This window comes from Salmo salar, chromosome ssa09, assembly GCF_905237065.1.
Source record: "Salmo salar chromosome ssa09, Ssal_v3.1, whole genome shotgun sequence".
NCBI classification, from domain to species: Eukaryota; Metazoa; Chordata; class Actinopteri; order Salmoniformes; family Salmonidae; genus Salmo; species Salmo salar.
The window spans coordinates 2,869,447-2,881,828 of NC_059450.1; the positions used below are offsets into that span (position 1 = coordinate 2,869,447).

At 39.2% G+C, this 12,382-nt stretch overlaps 1 protein-coding gene across 1 annotated transcript in view; it reads right to left on the minus strand.

Moving 5' to 3' along the window:
* Positions 1-5,176: 5,176 nt before the first annotated feature.
* The window catches only part of babam2 (BRISC and BRCA1 A complex member 2), a 219,712-nt gene continuing 212,506 nt past the window's right edge, over positions 5,177-12,382 (minus strand). The window contains exons 10-12 of the mRNA XM_014210010.2: positions 9,003-9,085; positions 8,709-8,862; positions 5,177-7,340 (exon numbers count right to left, since the gene is read on the minus strand). Coding sequence (XP_014065485.1) covers positions 7,277-7,340; positions 8,709-8,862; positions 9,003-9,085 — 301 coding nt within the window. The 3' untranslated portion in view covers positions 5,177-7,276. The remainder of the gene's footprint in view (positions 7,341-8,708; positions 8,863-9,002; positions 9,086-12,382) is intronic.

The window sequence follows — 12,382 nt, forward strand, 5'->3', positions numbered from 1 at the left end:
ATATACTTCTGTGTATTGATTTTAAGAAAGGCATTGATGTTTATGGTTAGGTACATTTGTGAAACGATTGTGCTTTTTTCGCGAATGCACTTTTGTTAAATCATCACCAGTTTGGCGAGGTTGAAGAAGGCTGTGATTCAATGATAAATTAACAGGCACCGCATTGATTATATGCAGCGCAGGACAAGCTAGTTAACTTAGTAATATCATCAACCATGTTTTTTGTAAGATAAGTTTAATGCTAGCTAGCAACTTACCTTGGCTCCCTGCAGCCACAAGGTCCTTTTGATGTTGCACTCGCGTATCAGGTGGTCAGCCTGCCACGCAGCTTCCTCGTGGATTGCAATGTAATCAGCCATAATCGGCATCTAAAAAGACCGATTACCAGGATGTTATCAAAACTTGAAATCGGCCCTAATTAATTGGCCATGCCGATTAATCGGTCGACCTCTAGTTGAGGGTCATATCATAACCTATTAAAGTTGGTCAAACTCATCTATAAGGCACAGATGAAGGGTCTATGTAGGAATTCTATACAAAGTAAAGTCAAATCTATTTTTCCATTCATAAAGCATTTATAGCTAAGCACTGTGCAGTTTGCCACTGATCTATAACACCAAAATTCAAAATCTACTTATGAATTTTATGCCGTCAATGTACTGTCATTTCTATTTCCCATTCATAAAGCAATTATAAATAATTTATAAACATGCCTCACTTACATAAAATAATACGGACCCAACACAGAATGCTATTGGAAAGATGAACATTTTATTTCAATTTTCTAGATGTAACATTAGCTAGCTAGCACAGAAAACAATTGCTGAGCACATCGACAAAGAATCAATCCTACTATTGACATCTCAGTTTTACTTTAATAGATTTACCAAAGATTCATATTCAAAACATTCAAATTCAATTTTCCATTTCAGACTTAAAGCTAGCAATTAACCAGTATAGAGACCTCTCTAATGCCCAAAAAGCTCAGATTCAAACTCCCATTAAAAACTCTGCAAGCATCAAAATAAGCTTGTTGATCACTAAATATGGAGTTTCTGTCACGTCCTGACCAGTAAATGGGTTATTTGTTCTTATAGTTTGGTCAGGACGTGGCAGGGGGTATTTGTTTTATGTGGTTCGGGGTGGTTGTATATGTAGAGGGGTGTTAGATTTATGTATTCCGGGGTTTTTGGTTATTGTTCTATGTTCTGTCTAGTCGTTTGTATTTCTTCAATTGGAGGCAGCTGTCTATCGTTGCCTCTGATTGAAGGTCCTATATTTAGGAGTGTGTTTTGTTTTGGGGTTTGTGGGAGATTGTTTCTTGTTTTGCTGTATGCCTGACGAGACTGTCTAGTTCGTTTGTTTTTGTATACGTTGTTTGTTTTTCCTTCTTCACAAATAAAAAGAAGATGAGTATACATTTTCCCGCTGCGTTTTGGTCTACACCCTACGACACCTGTGTCAGTTTCGCTGAGCAACTATCTTTATTTACTCCATTATGGCTGATATGTACTGTACCTCCAAACAAGGTCTAAATGAAAAGCAAGCTAAAAAATATATATATTTGGCATCGCCACGTAAGTCTTAAGCTACTGAGATAGCTACCATTGTTAACTAAATGTTTTATGAGTTTCATGACGATTTTGTAATGTTTATTGACCGAGTTGGAAAAGGTGTTGACATTGCCAGGGGCTTAGCTAGCTGCTAGGGGTAAAAGCTAGCTTTACCATTGTTTTAGTACGCTTTACTCACTAAAATACTGTAGTTATTGCTAGCTATGAGTCTGAAATTGGGAATTTTATTTGAATGCATTGAATATGAATCTTTGTTAAATGTTTTCAAGAAAAGTCAAACTGAAAAATGTCCTCAGCAATGGTTTTATGTGCTAACGTTACATCTGGAAAATGTTAATATTTTCTTTAACATTGTGTTGTGTCACTGTTCTTTTTTTATAAGTGAGGCATATTTATAAATGCTTTATGAATATGAAAATAGAAATAACAGTACATTGACGGCAAAGACCTTTAATATTGCTGTTGTAGATCAGTGGCAAAAAGCACAGTTACAGATGATGTCAGAAGTTTACATACACCTTAGCCAAATACATTTAAACTAAGTTTTTCACAATTCCTGACATTTAATCCTAGTAAAAATTCTGTGTCTTAGGTCAGTTATGATCCCCACTTTATTTTAAGAACGTGTGATGTCAGAATAATAGTAGAGAGAATGATATATTTCAGCTTTCATTTCTTTCATTACATTCCCAGTGGGTCAGTAGTTTACATACACTCAATTAGTATTTGATAGCATTGCCTTTAAATGGGTCAAAAGTTTCAGGTAGCCTTCCACAAGCTTCCCACAATAAGTTGGGTGAATTTTGTCCCATTCCTCCTGACAGAGCTGGTGTAACTGAGTCAGGTTTGTAGGCCTCCTTGCCCGCACACACTTTTTCAGTTCCGCCCACAAATCTTCTATGGGATTGAGGTCAGGGCTTTGTGATGGCCACTCCAATACCTTGACTTTGTTGTCCTTAAGCCATTTTGCCACAACTTTGGAAGCATGCTTGTGGTCATTGTCCATTTGGAAGACCATTTGCGACCAAGCTTTAACTTCCTGACTGATTTATTGAGATGTTGCTTCAATATATCCACGTAATTTTCCTGCCTCATGATGCCATCTATTTTGTGAAGTGCACCAGTCCCTCCTGCAGCAAAGCACCCCCACAACATGATGCTGCCACCCCTGTTCTTCACGGTTGGGATGGTGTTCTTCGGCTTGCAAGCGTCCCCCTTTTTCCTCCAAACATAACGATGGTCATTATGGCCAAACAGTTCTATTTTTGTTTCATCAGACCAGAGGACATTTCTCCTAAAAGTACGATCTTTGTCCCCATGTGCAGTTGCAAAACGTAGTCTGGCTTTTTTATGGCGGTTTTAGAGCAGTGGCTTCTTCCTTGCTGAGCGGCCTTTCAGGTTATGTCGATATAGGACTCGTTTTACTGTGGATATAGATACTTTTGTACCTGTTTCCTCCAGCATCTTCACAAGGTCCTTTGTTGTTGTTCTGGGATTGAACGCGTCTCCTTCCTGAGCGGTACGACAGCTGCGTGGTCCCATGGTGTTTATACTTGCATACTATTGTTTGTACAGATGAACGTGGTACCTTCAGGCGTTTGGAAATTTCTCCCAAGGATGAACCAGACTTGTGGAGGTCTACAATTTTTTTTCTCTGAGGCCTTGGCTGATTTCTTTTGATTTTCCCATGATGTCAAGCAAGGAGGCACTGAGTTTGAAGGTAGGCCTTGAAATACATCCACAGGTACACCTCCAATTGACTCAAATTATGTCAATTAGCATATCAGAAGCTTCTAAAGCCATGACAAAATTTGGGGGAATTTTCCAAGCTGTTTAAAGGCACAGTCAACTTAGTGTTTGTAAACTTCTGACCCACTGGAATTGTGATACAGTGAATTATAAGTGAAATAATCTGTCTGTAAACAATTGTTGGAAAACTTGTGTCATGCACAAAGTAGATGTCCTAACCGACTTGCCAAAACTATAGTTTGTTAACAAGACCTTTGTGGAGTGGTTGAAAAACGAGTTTTAATATTGCCAACCTAAGTGTATGTAAACTTCCGACTTCAACTGTAATTACCATGAAGTGCTTAGCTATAAATGTTATAAATGTTTCATGAAAGAGAAAATATAGTTTACTTTACTACATAGACCTTTCATATGTGCATTATAGACCAGTATGACCAACTTAACTGTGATGTGGAGGGCTGTTAATGAGTTATGACCCTCAACTACACGATTTGATCCGTAAAATTGATCCTGAGGATTCAACCCTGTGGGGATCTTCATGCACCATTGACCTTAGTGAGAAGAAGGAGCAGAAGGTGGGGGAAATGGGGCTGGTACAGGCTAACTTATATATCAGCATGATTTTAAAAACGTGGTTTGGCCTTTTGGCATATTCAGTAACACTGGTATGGCCATAATGACAACAGCCATAACGACACTATGCTGTCATTGTAATAATGCATCTATTAAGATACACAAATATGAGCTTTTGCATAGAATGACAAATGTGCTATACATATGCTATGGATATATTTAATTAACCTAATGCGGATCATAACAGCTGATCATAACAGATCAGCTTCTGGTCATTCTGAAATAACCCCTTTGTCTCGAGTTCTCTCCTCTCGTCTTTAAACCTGTTATAACACGTTCATGAAATGCTTATAGATGTGTAATAAGTGCTTTATGATATGGAGAGGAAAAGTTAATCGTGACCAATAACTGAGGATGGATCAACAACATTGTAGTTACTCCACAATACTAACCTAAATGACAGAGTGAAAGGGAAGCCTGTACAGAAAAAATAATTATTCCAAAACATGCATCTTGTTTGCAATAAGGCACTAAAGTAATGCTGCAAAAAATGTGGCAAAGAAATTAACTTTTTTGTCCTAAATACAAAGTGGTATGTTTGGGGCAAATCCAACACATCCCTGAGTACCACACCTCACAATTTCAAGTATGGTGGTGGCTGCATCATGTTATGGGTATGCCTGTCATCCCAAAGGACTAGGGAGTTTTTTTAAAGATAAAAAGTAACGGAATAGAACTAAGCACAGGCAAAATCCTATAGGAAAATCAGTTTCAGTCTGCTTTCCAACAGATACTGGGAGACAATTGTACCATTCAGCAGGACAATAACCTAAAACACAAGGCCAAATGTACACTGTAGTTGCTTACCAAGATGCCAATGAATGTTCCTGAATGACCTAGCTAAAGTTTTGACTTAAATCGCTGGCTGTCTAGAAATGATCAACAACCAACTTGACAGAGCATTTAGAACTTTAAAAAGACTAATGGGACGTTTTTTTTTACAATCCAGGTGTGGAAAACTCTTTGAGATTACCCAGAAAGAATCAGAGCTGTAATATATATATGTATGTATATATATATAAAAACTTCCACTTTGACATGAGTATTTTGTGTAGATCATTGACATACAATTACAATTACATTTATTTTAATTCCACTTTGTAACACAACAAAATGTGATGTGTGAATACTTTCTGAAGGCACAGTACATTTAGCACAGGCCAGAATTCTCAGTCGCTGACAATCACATCAACTTTGAAATAATGTATTTCCGGACAGTATATGATTTGAGGGTTTATTGGGAAAATGACTGACTGAGATGTTGGTGAAACAAAAATCGAACATGTAGCATGTAGTAACTCAAAATATGATCACAGATTTTTACAGTATTCTCCAATGTACATAGTACTAAGGAGGACTTCTCAAGGCAAGGATTAAGACAAGTGTAGAACGATCAGGTAATGGTAAGATCAAGGTTTGGCCCCGCCCCACTGTTTGATATGAATCAAGATGAACCTCTGATCTTGATCTTTTCCACATTGAGCTCCAGTCAAACAGTTAAAGGGGAATAAACCCCTCTAACTCGTTGTTGAATTGTCTGTCAAAGTGCTCACCTCTCTCACTCAGGGAGAGCAAGGTAGCGCTACAACTGTGTTATGCAGCTCCCCACTCAGTGCAGCGCTAGATAGAACTTTGTGGAACAACACAAATCTACGAAAATATTAAACTTTTGGTCACAGCAAATATACTAAATTTGGGAAGCCCAATCAATTGTGAGATATGTCTTAAACATTATGTGATCATTTTGGGTAGCAGATTCATAATTTGACCTTTTCTGAGATCTCTGCCAAGCAAGGATGAAAGGAGCCAACCTGATCCCACCTCCCACTTTTAACCATGCAACCCCGTTGGACATCATTCCACCTGCCAATTAACATTGCCCATCTTCCATCTCTGACTGTAGGCTACATCAATTGTTGCATGGTGTGATCCGATCATTACGGCAAAATATATATACTAACATGAGAGGGAAAGACTAGTGAGTGTGCAACATAACGTCCACTTCATTGGATGATACATATGGACTATACGGCTAATTTATGGAAGAAATGTTTCATTAAATTGTAACTTTACTACAGCAGGCAGCTGACAGCGAACCAATCCTTGTAAAATAATTTCCGTTGCAGATATAATAGATAGCCTAGGTACTGATGCATGCATCTTATCAAAATGTGATTTATGCTCACTTTCAAACTTTTCATTGGGGTAGATCAAATATGCTATTATTACATTTATTATTAGCCCACATTTACATTTTCTAAATTGGTAGACTATTGACAATGATTTACAAAAAAATGCAAGCAATTTGCATTGAGCGAGCAAGAGAATGTAATAATGTAGGCTAATTTTATAAAATGTAAAAGTATTCTTGTATGTTTTCAGCCTGGAAGGACTTGAGCCTGGTAAAAAACGTATAGCCTACTGCGCAATATATTACAAAATACACCAGCGACATCATTTAGGAGATAAAGGTTGTGAGAAAATTGTTGATCTGATCAGATCAACAATTATCTTCTAATGTATTTGTGTGGCTATGCCATCTTTAGAGCACAGCATTTTCTGCTTGGTTTCCAGAGCACTGAAAGAGAGAAATGAAATAGGCTACTACAGAGGTCTGATGATGCTTCTGACAATAAAGTAAAAGGTGTGTTTTGTTGGGTTATGTGCTAAAGTCTGATGTAGGCTATTTTGAAAATTGCCAGTGTGTTGTGTTTATGAGGAGTCCCCTCGTGCGTGTGTTGCTGCTTGAGCAGTAACCTTCCCGAATTTTGTATGATCACTGTTAACTAAAGTTGATTATTTTCGTGTTATTCATCAAAGTTCTATCTAGCGCTGCAGTGAGTGAGCGGCTGCATAACCTGGTGACGTAGCTCTCGCTCTAGCTCTACCTCACTGTCCCTGACCGAGAGAGGTGAACACTTTGACAGACAGTCCAACAATGAGTCAGAGGGGGTTCCGTTATTCCCCTTTAAGGGCCCTTTTCCAGTTCTCTGACAACCACTCTGAAGATCAGAAGTGATGTCTGCTTTGAAGTTGTAACACTTTGGCTGGGCAAGCCCCACATCTGTCTGTTGACGTAACAAGTGGTTCTGACCTACTACTCCAAACCATTTTAGCAACAGCGTTTCAGTACTTTCATTCCCTCTAGTTTTAAGAAAGGAGAAAAACACAACTTAATAAAATGGAAAAACAGACAGTTTAGGAAAAAGCATGAAATGATCAACGTGGCGTTAGAGAGTACCTGTACAGTAAGCACATTATCACTATCGTGCAGTCCATTCACACACAAACACACACGCACACACTGCTGTACTTCAGTCCTAGAGTTTCCCAGTGGCAAAGGCCCCTTCCTGAAACTGAGGGATGAAGCTCTTGAAGTATGCTCTGTGGAGAAAGATAGACAGATAGATAGATGGATAGAAAGAGCCAGAGAGGGAGAAAGAGAGCAATAAAAGTAATTTAGACAGATACAGATTTACTGGAAGTGCACCAGTACTTATCTGACCATAAAAGCAAAGCACCGGTTTGCTCTTTCAGCAATAGAATACTGATTTTCCTTGGAGACCGGCGATATAAACAAAGACAATGACATATCTATTCCATGTAACTATCAACATTGGGACAAAACCTCTGCTGTTATAGTTAAGCACTCCTGTTCTGTGCAAAGTAAGCATGGTCAGCTGGAGATAAAGCCATTAAACCACAAACAGGGTTAACTGGTTCATGTTAAAAATAAAAAAGGTAGAGCAGGATAAAGTTGGGAGAGCCATACATTTATAAATCATATCACATTTATTTTGCATACAAATCTTCACCATGGTGTGCATAGTGATATGTCTTTTCGATGAAAGCGATTAGGTGGTTGTACTGTTAGTGATTGTTAGTGTGACAGGGATTTTTTTGCTTTTCATGTAAGCATTATAATCCCAGATTAGTTAGATTGAGATAAACTGTATTTGGCGAGGGAGAGCTGGTCCAAAGATGGTAGCAGGTTCAACAGCTTTGCAAGTTTCTTGCTAACTAGTCAATTACAAGGCCTAAACAAATAAATTCGATTTTTATCATTATCATCCTGTATTATGGATAATTATACACTAAGTGTACAAGACATTAGGAAACAGACTGACCAGGTGAATCTAGGTAAAAGCTATGATCCCGTATTGATGTCACTTGTTAAATCCACTTCAATCAGTGTAGATGAAGGGGAGGAGACAGGTTAAAGAAGGATTTTTAAGCCTTGAGACATAGATTGTGTATCTTTGCCATTCAAATGGACATGGATATGACAAAAGTTCCTTCGAACGGGGTATAGTAGTAGGTGCCAGGCACAACAGTTTGAGTGTGTCAACAACTGCAACATTGCTGGGTTTTTCACGCTCAACAGTTTCCCTTGTGTATCAAGAATGGTCCACCACCCAAAGGACATCCAGACAACTTGACACAACTGTGGAAAGCGAGTCAACATGGGCCAGCATCCCTGTGGAACGCTTTCGACACCTTGTAGACTCCACGCCCCGACAAATTAAGGCTGTTCTGAGGGCAAAAGCGGGTGCAACTCAATATTAGGAAGTTGTTCCTAATGTAAAAGTGCACTCAGTGTAAGTCATTGTTGTATGGTATAGTGGGTCAAATGGTCATTGTTGTCCAGTATGCTACGGGGTGAACAAAGCATCCTCTAGATACAGATCTAGGATCAGCTTCCCCTCCCCCAATCCTAACCATTAGTGGGGAATGCAAAACTGACTGTCTTACTTGGCTCTCTTGGCCATCTCGTTGCCGTCCCAGCGGGGGCTGTAAGGGTAGGACTTCTGCACCTGCGAGTACAGCTGCCCACTGTTGGTGAAGTGGTACACAGACTGGAAAGTCAGAGTGGGCTGGTCCCGCGGGAAGTACAGAGGGAGGTCCACTGGAGGAGGAGAGGGGAGAAGGGGAGAGACATAGTGAGAGAAAGAGATAGTGAGAGAGAAAGAGGTGATGTGGGGTTGAATGTAGGAAAGAAGTGTATGTGTGTGTGTGTGTGTGTGTGTGTGTTTATGTGTAACTCACCATGGACAAGGAAACAGAAGTCTTTCCACATGAGGAGAAGAGTGAGCTTGGTGAATCCTTCTGCATCGTACTCCACCACCCCCCTGCAACAAGCATGCACGCACGTACACCTTTCTTATATAGACACTGTAATGTGTCCACATGCCCCATACTAATCAAATACAACACTACAAATGTGCTTACATAGATGAAAGTAGCACTGTCTATACATGCTCCTAAAAACTCAAATGGGTAAAGCTTTTTTATTTTTATTTTGTGTTATTTATTTTGTATTAACCTAAACAACTTCTCAGCAAAGCAGTGCCTTTTTCAAATGCAGGGGCTTTCCAACCCCGAAGAAGGCACTGCGTTGCCGAAACGTTGGTTAGATTTACCCATTAAATTGGTGGGAGCAATGTTCCCTGTAAATCTTTTCGGCACTGAGCAAATATCAGGTCTGCTGAGTACAAACTTGAACGTTGTCAAAATTTCCAGCGTGCGTTTACTGTGAACACCGAGGCTTTACCTGCTTTAAGTTACAGCTTTAACAGTGGCCATGTATGCTACTGTGGCTATTTGATCATAATGTAGGCCTACCAGAGTGGCCTACCATCAGAAACAGTGAAGAAAATGCATTTCATAACATTTTAACATGGAAATAGCTGTTCTATCATTCAGTCTACAGTAGCAGCCAATGTGTGGTGTTCAATGTAGGTGCTGCATTCCATGAGACATGCATGGCTTGACATTAACCTGTTTATCCACTTGTCCTTCAGACAAGGAAGTGACTGAAGAATGTTGTTTTGTTGTTTGATGCAAGAAACCACTTGACAAAATAAAATGCATTATTATTCCCATACCATTATTCCAGAGAATCAGACAAATTATGCCAACCTCTGCCTATTGCTACTTAGCTTATTCAAGCCTGTCTCAAAATACAACGCTGCCCCTTTAAGACAAAAAAAAAAGCTATTTACCAGACTCGCTTTTAAAAGATGTCTAGAAATGTTTATGTTTTGTGCCCTTGTAGGAAGCAATCACTCCCCTATCGCTGCCAACAAATGATCTATAACTGGGCTAATAACTCACTAAATAGCAAAGGATATGAACAAAATGTGCACACGTGGCTACATGCAGCTCTCACTTTGATCTAAAAACAAGTGCTTCCGCATCTACTCACAACCGATTGATGCTGTAAACAGTCCAGTTCAAAAGTAAATGGCATAGATCCATAAATGCCACAGATCCATATAGGACAATAGAGTACGGGCTGAGTTGTGCATGTCAATGCAATAGAATCATACTCCGATGTGTTCTGACTACAACAAAATCTCTTGCATAGTTCATTTTGTTTCAGTATGTTGCATTGAACGTGGCTAATATTGCGTTGATTTAACCACAATTGCCACAGTAAAGGGAAACGTTGATAGTGTTAACAGGGAAAACTCTAGAACAGTGGACACTAACCTTTTCTGAGTCAAGATCAAATGCAAGCCGATATCTACCGCTCAGATGTTTTTTTTTTAATATGACTTAAAAAACGTAAGCCTAACCAATTAAAAACAGTACTGTAACAATGATGTTTGTGCAGTAAGCTATAGGCCCAATACATTATCACAGCATAATGGCTGTGGTTATATGATCACACCGGTAATAGATGCGCTGTTGTGTTACTTGTGAAGCACAGCTGAGTGAGCATACATTTAAATAATTTGCTTTTTATTTTACTGGGCTGATGGTGCCTGCATCTGATGATCAGTGTCAACAGAGGGAGAGAGCAGAAGACTGAGGGTCTGCCTTAACATCCCTCCGCTCTCCCTTTCCTCCACTGACACTGACCCAAAAGGGACACTCGTCTTCCAGCTGATGGGGAAACTCGAGTCGCACCGCATTATTTCGGAATTATTCATTGATATTAAAATAGACCCAAGAAGTTAAAAATAACAACAACGCAAGGCTATAGATACACTTTCCTTCTCATTCATTATGGCTGCAGTGCTTGTTGTAGCGCTGAGTGGAAATAAGAAGAATGCGAGTTTTGTGGCTTATAAAAGTGTTGAATACAAAGTGTTGACAGTGCTCAGTAAGAACTTCAGCATGAACTCACTCATAAAAACAGCATCGCTTTGCTGTATTCGCTGCCAGTCTCTCTCTTGTCATGGTTTTAAACATTTTGAAATCTCACAGTAACTTTAATCTGCTACTTGACACGGTCATCTGAGCCATCCGTTTTGTCAGCGGTAGGCCTACAGCGCACTTGATTTGTTCTCTGGGCCAGCCGAGAAGGTAGGATTTGTACCTTCAGACACATGAAATGGTTCAAAATGGCAACAGTTGGCTTACCCGGCGTGCAGGGCAGCTGAATCGTCAGTGGTGGAAAAAGTACACAATTGTCATATTTGAGTAAAAGTAAAAGATACCTTAATATAAATTGCCTCAAGTAAAAGTCTCCCAGTAAAATACTACTTGAGTAAAAGTCTAAAAGTATTTGGTTTTAAATATACCTAAGTATCAAAAGTAAATGTAATTGATAAAATGTAGTTAAATATGTACTTAAGTGTCAAAAGTGTCAAATTCCTTATAAACTCAGCAAAAAAAGAAACGTCCCTTTTTCACGACCCTGTCTTTCAAAGATAATTCATAAAAATCCGAATAACTTCACAGATCTTCATCGCAAACCAGACGGCACCATTTTCTTGGTGTTTTTAATTACGGATAGCCAGGGGCACACACTAACACTCAGACATAATTTACAAACGAAGCATGTGTTTAGTGAATCCGCCAGATCAGATAGTAGGGATGACCAGGGATGTTCTCTTGATAAGTGTGTGAACTGGACCATTTTCCTGTCCTGCTAAGCATTAAAAATGTAACAAGTTCTTTTGGGTGTCAGGGAAAATGTACGGAGTAAAAAGTACATTATTTTATTTTTCGAATGTAGTGAATTAAAGTAGTCAAAAATAAAAATAGTAAAGTACAGATACCAAAAAAACTACTTAAGTAGTACTTCCATGTATTTTTAATTAAGTACTTTACACCACTGTGAATCGGGTGAACCTCCGCCAACAGCCCTAGACGAATACAAGAAAATAGGAACACAAGGCTTTTTCATAGTTTTTTTTGACAGAAATGTTTGGCGATAAGCTAGGGATGCCTTGGAGAACGACCAATCGATTGCGAGCTACCAGTTGGTGACCACTGCTCTAGAAAGTTGATTGAAGTTCAATCTAGTGCTTCTCCCTGTGGGCTGATATTTCTGTGCGCGCAGCTCAGAGTGAACACCGGTTGGGAGTATATAGAGAATGCGACTTTCCTTTATACAGTTTACTCTCCTCTACAAAACTTTCTGGTGTGTGTGTCAGATCATGCTTTTACTAAACACATTTCCATGTACAGCGCAT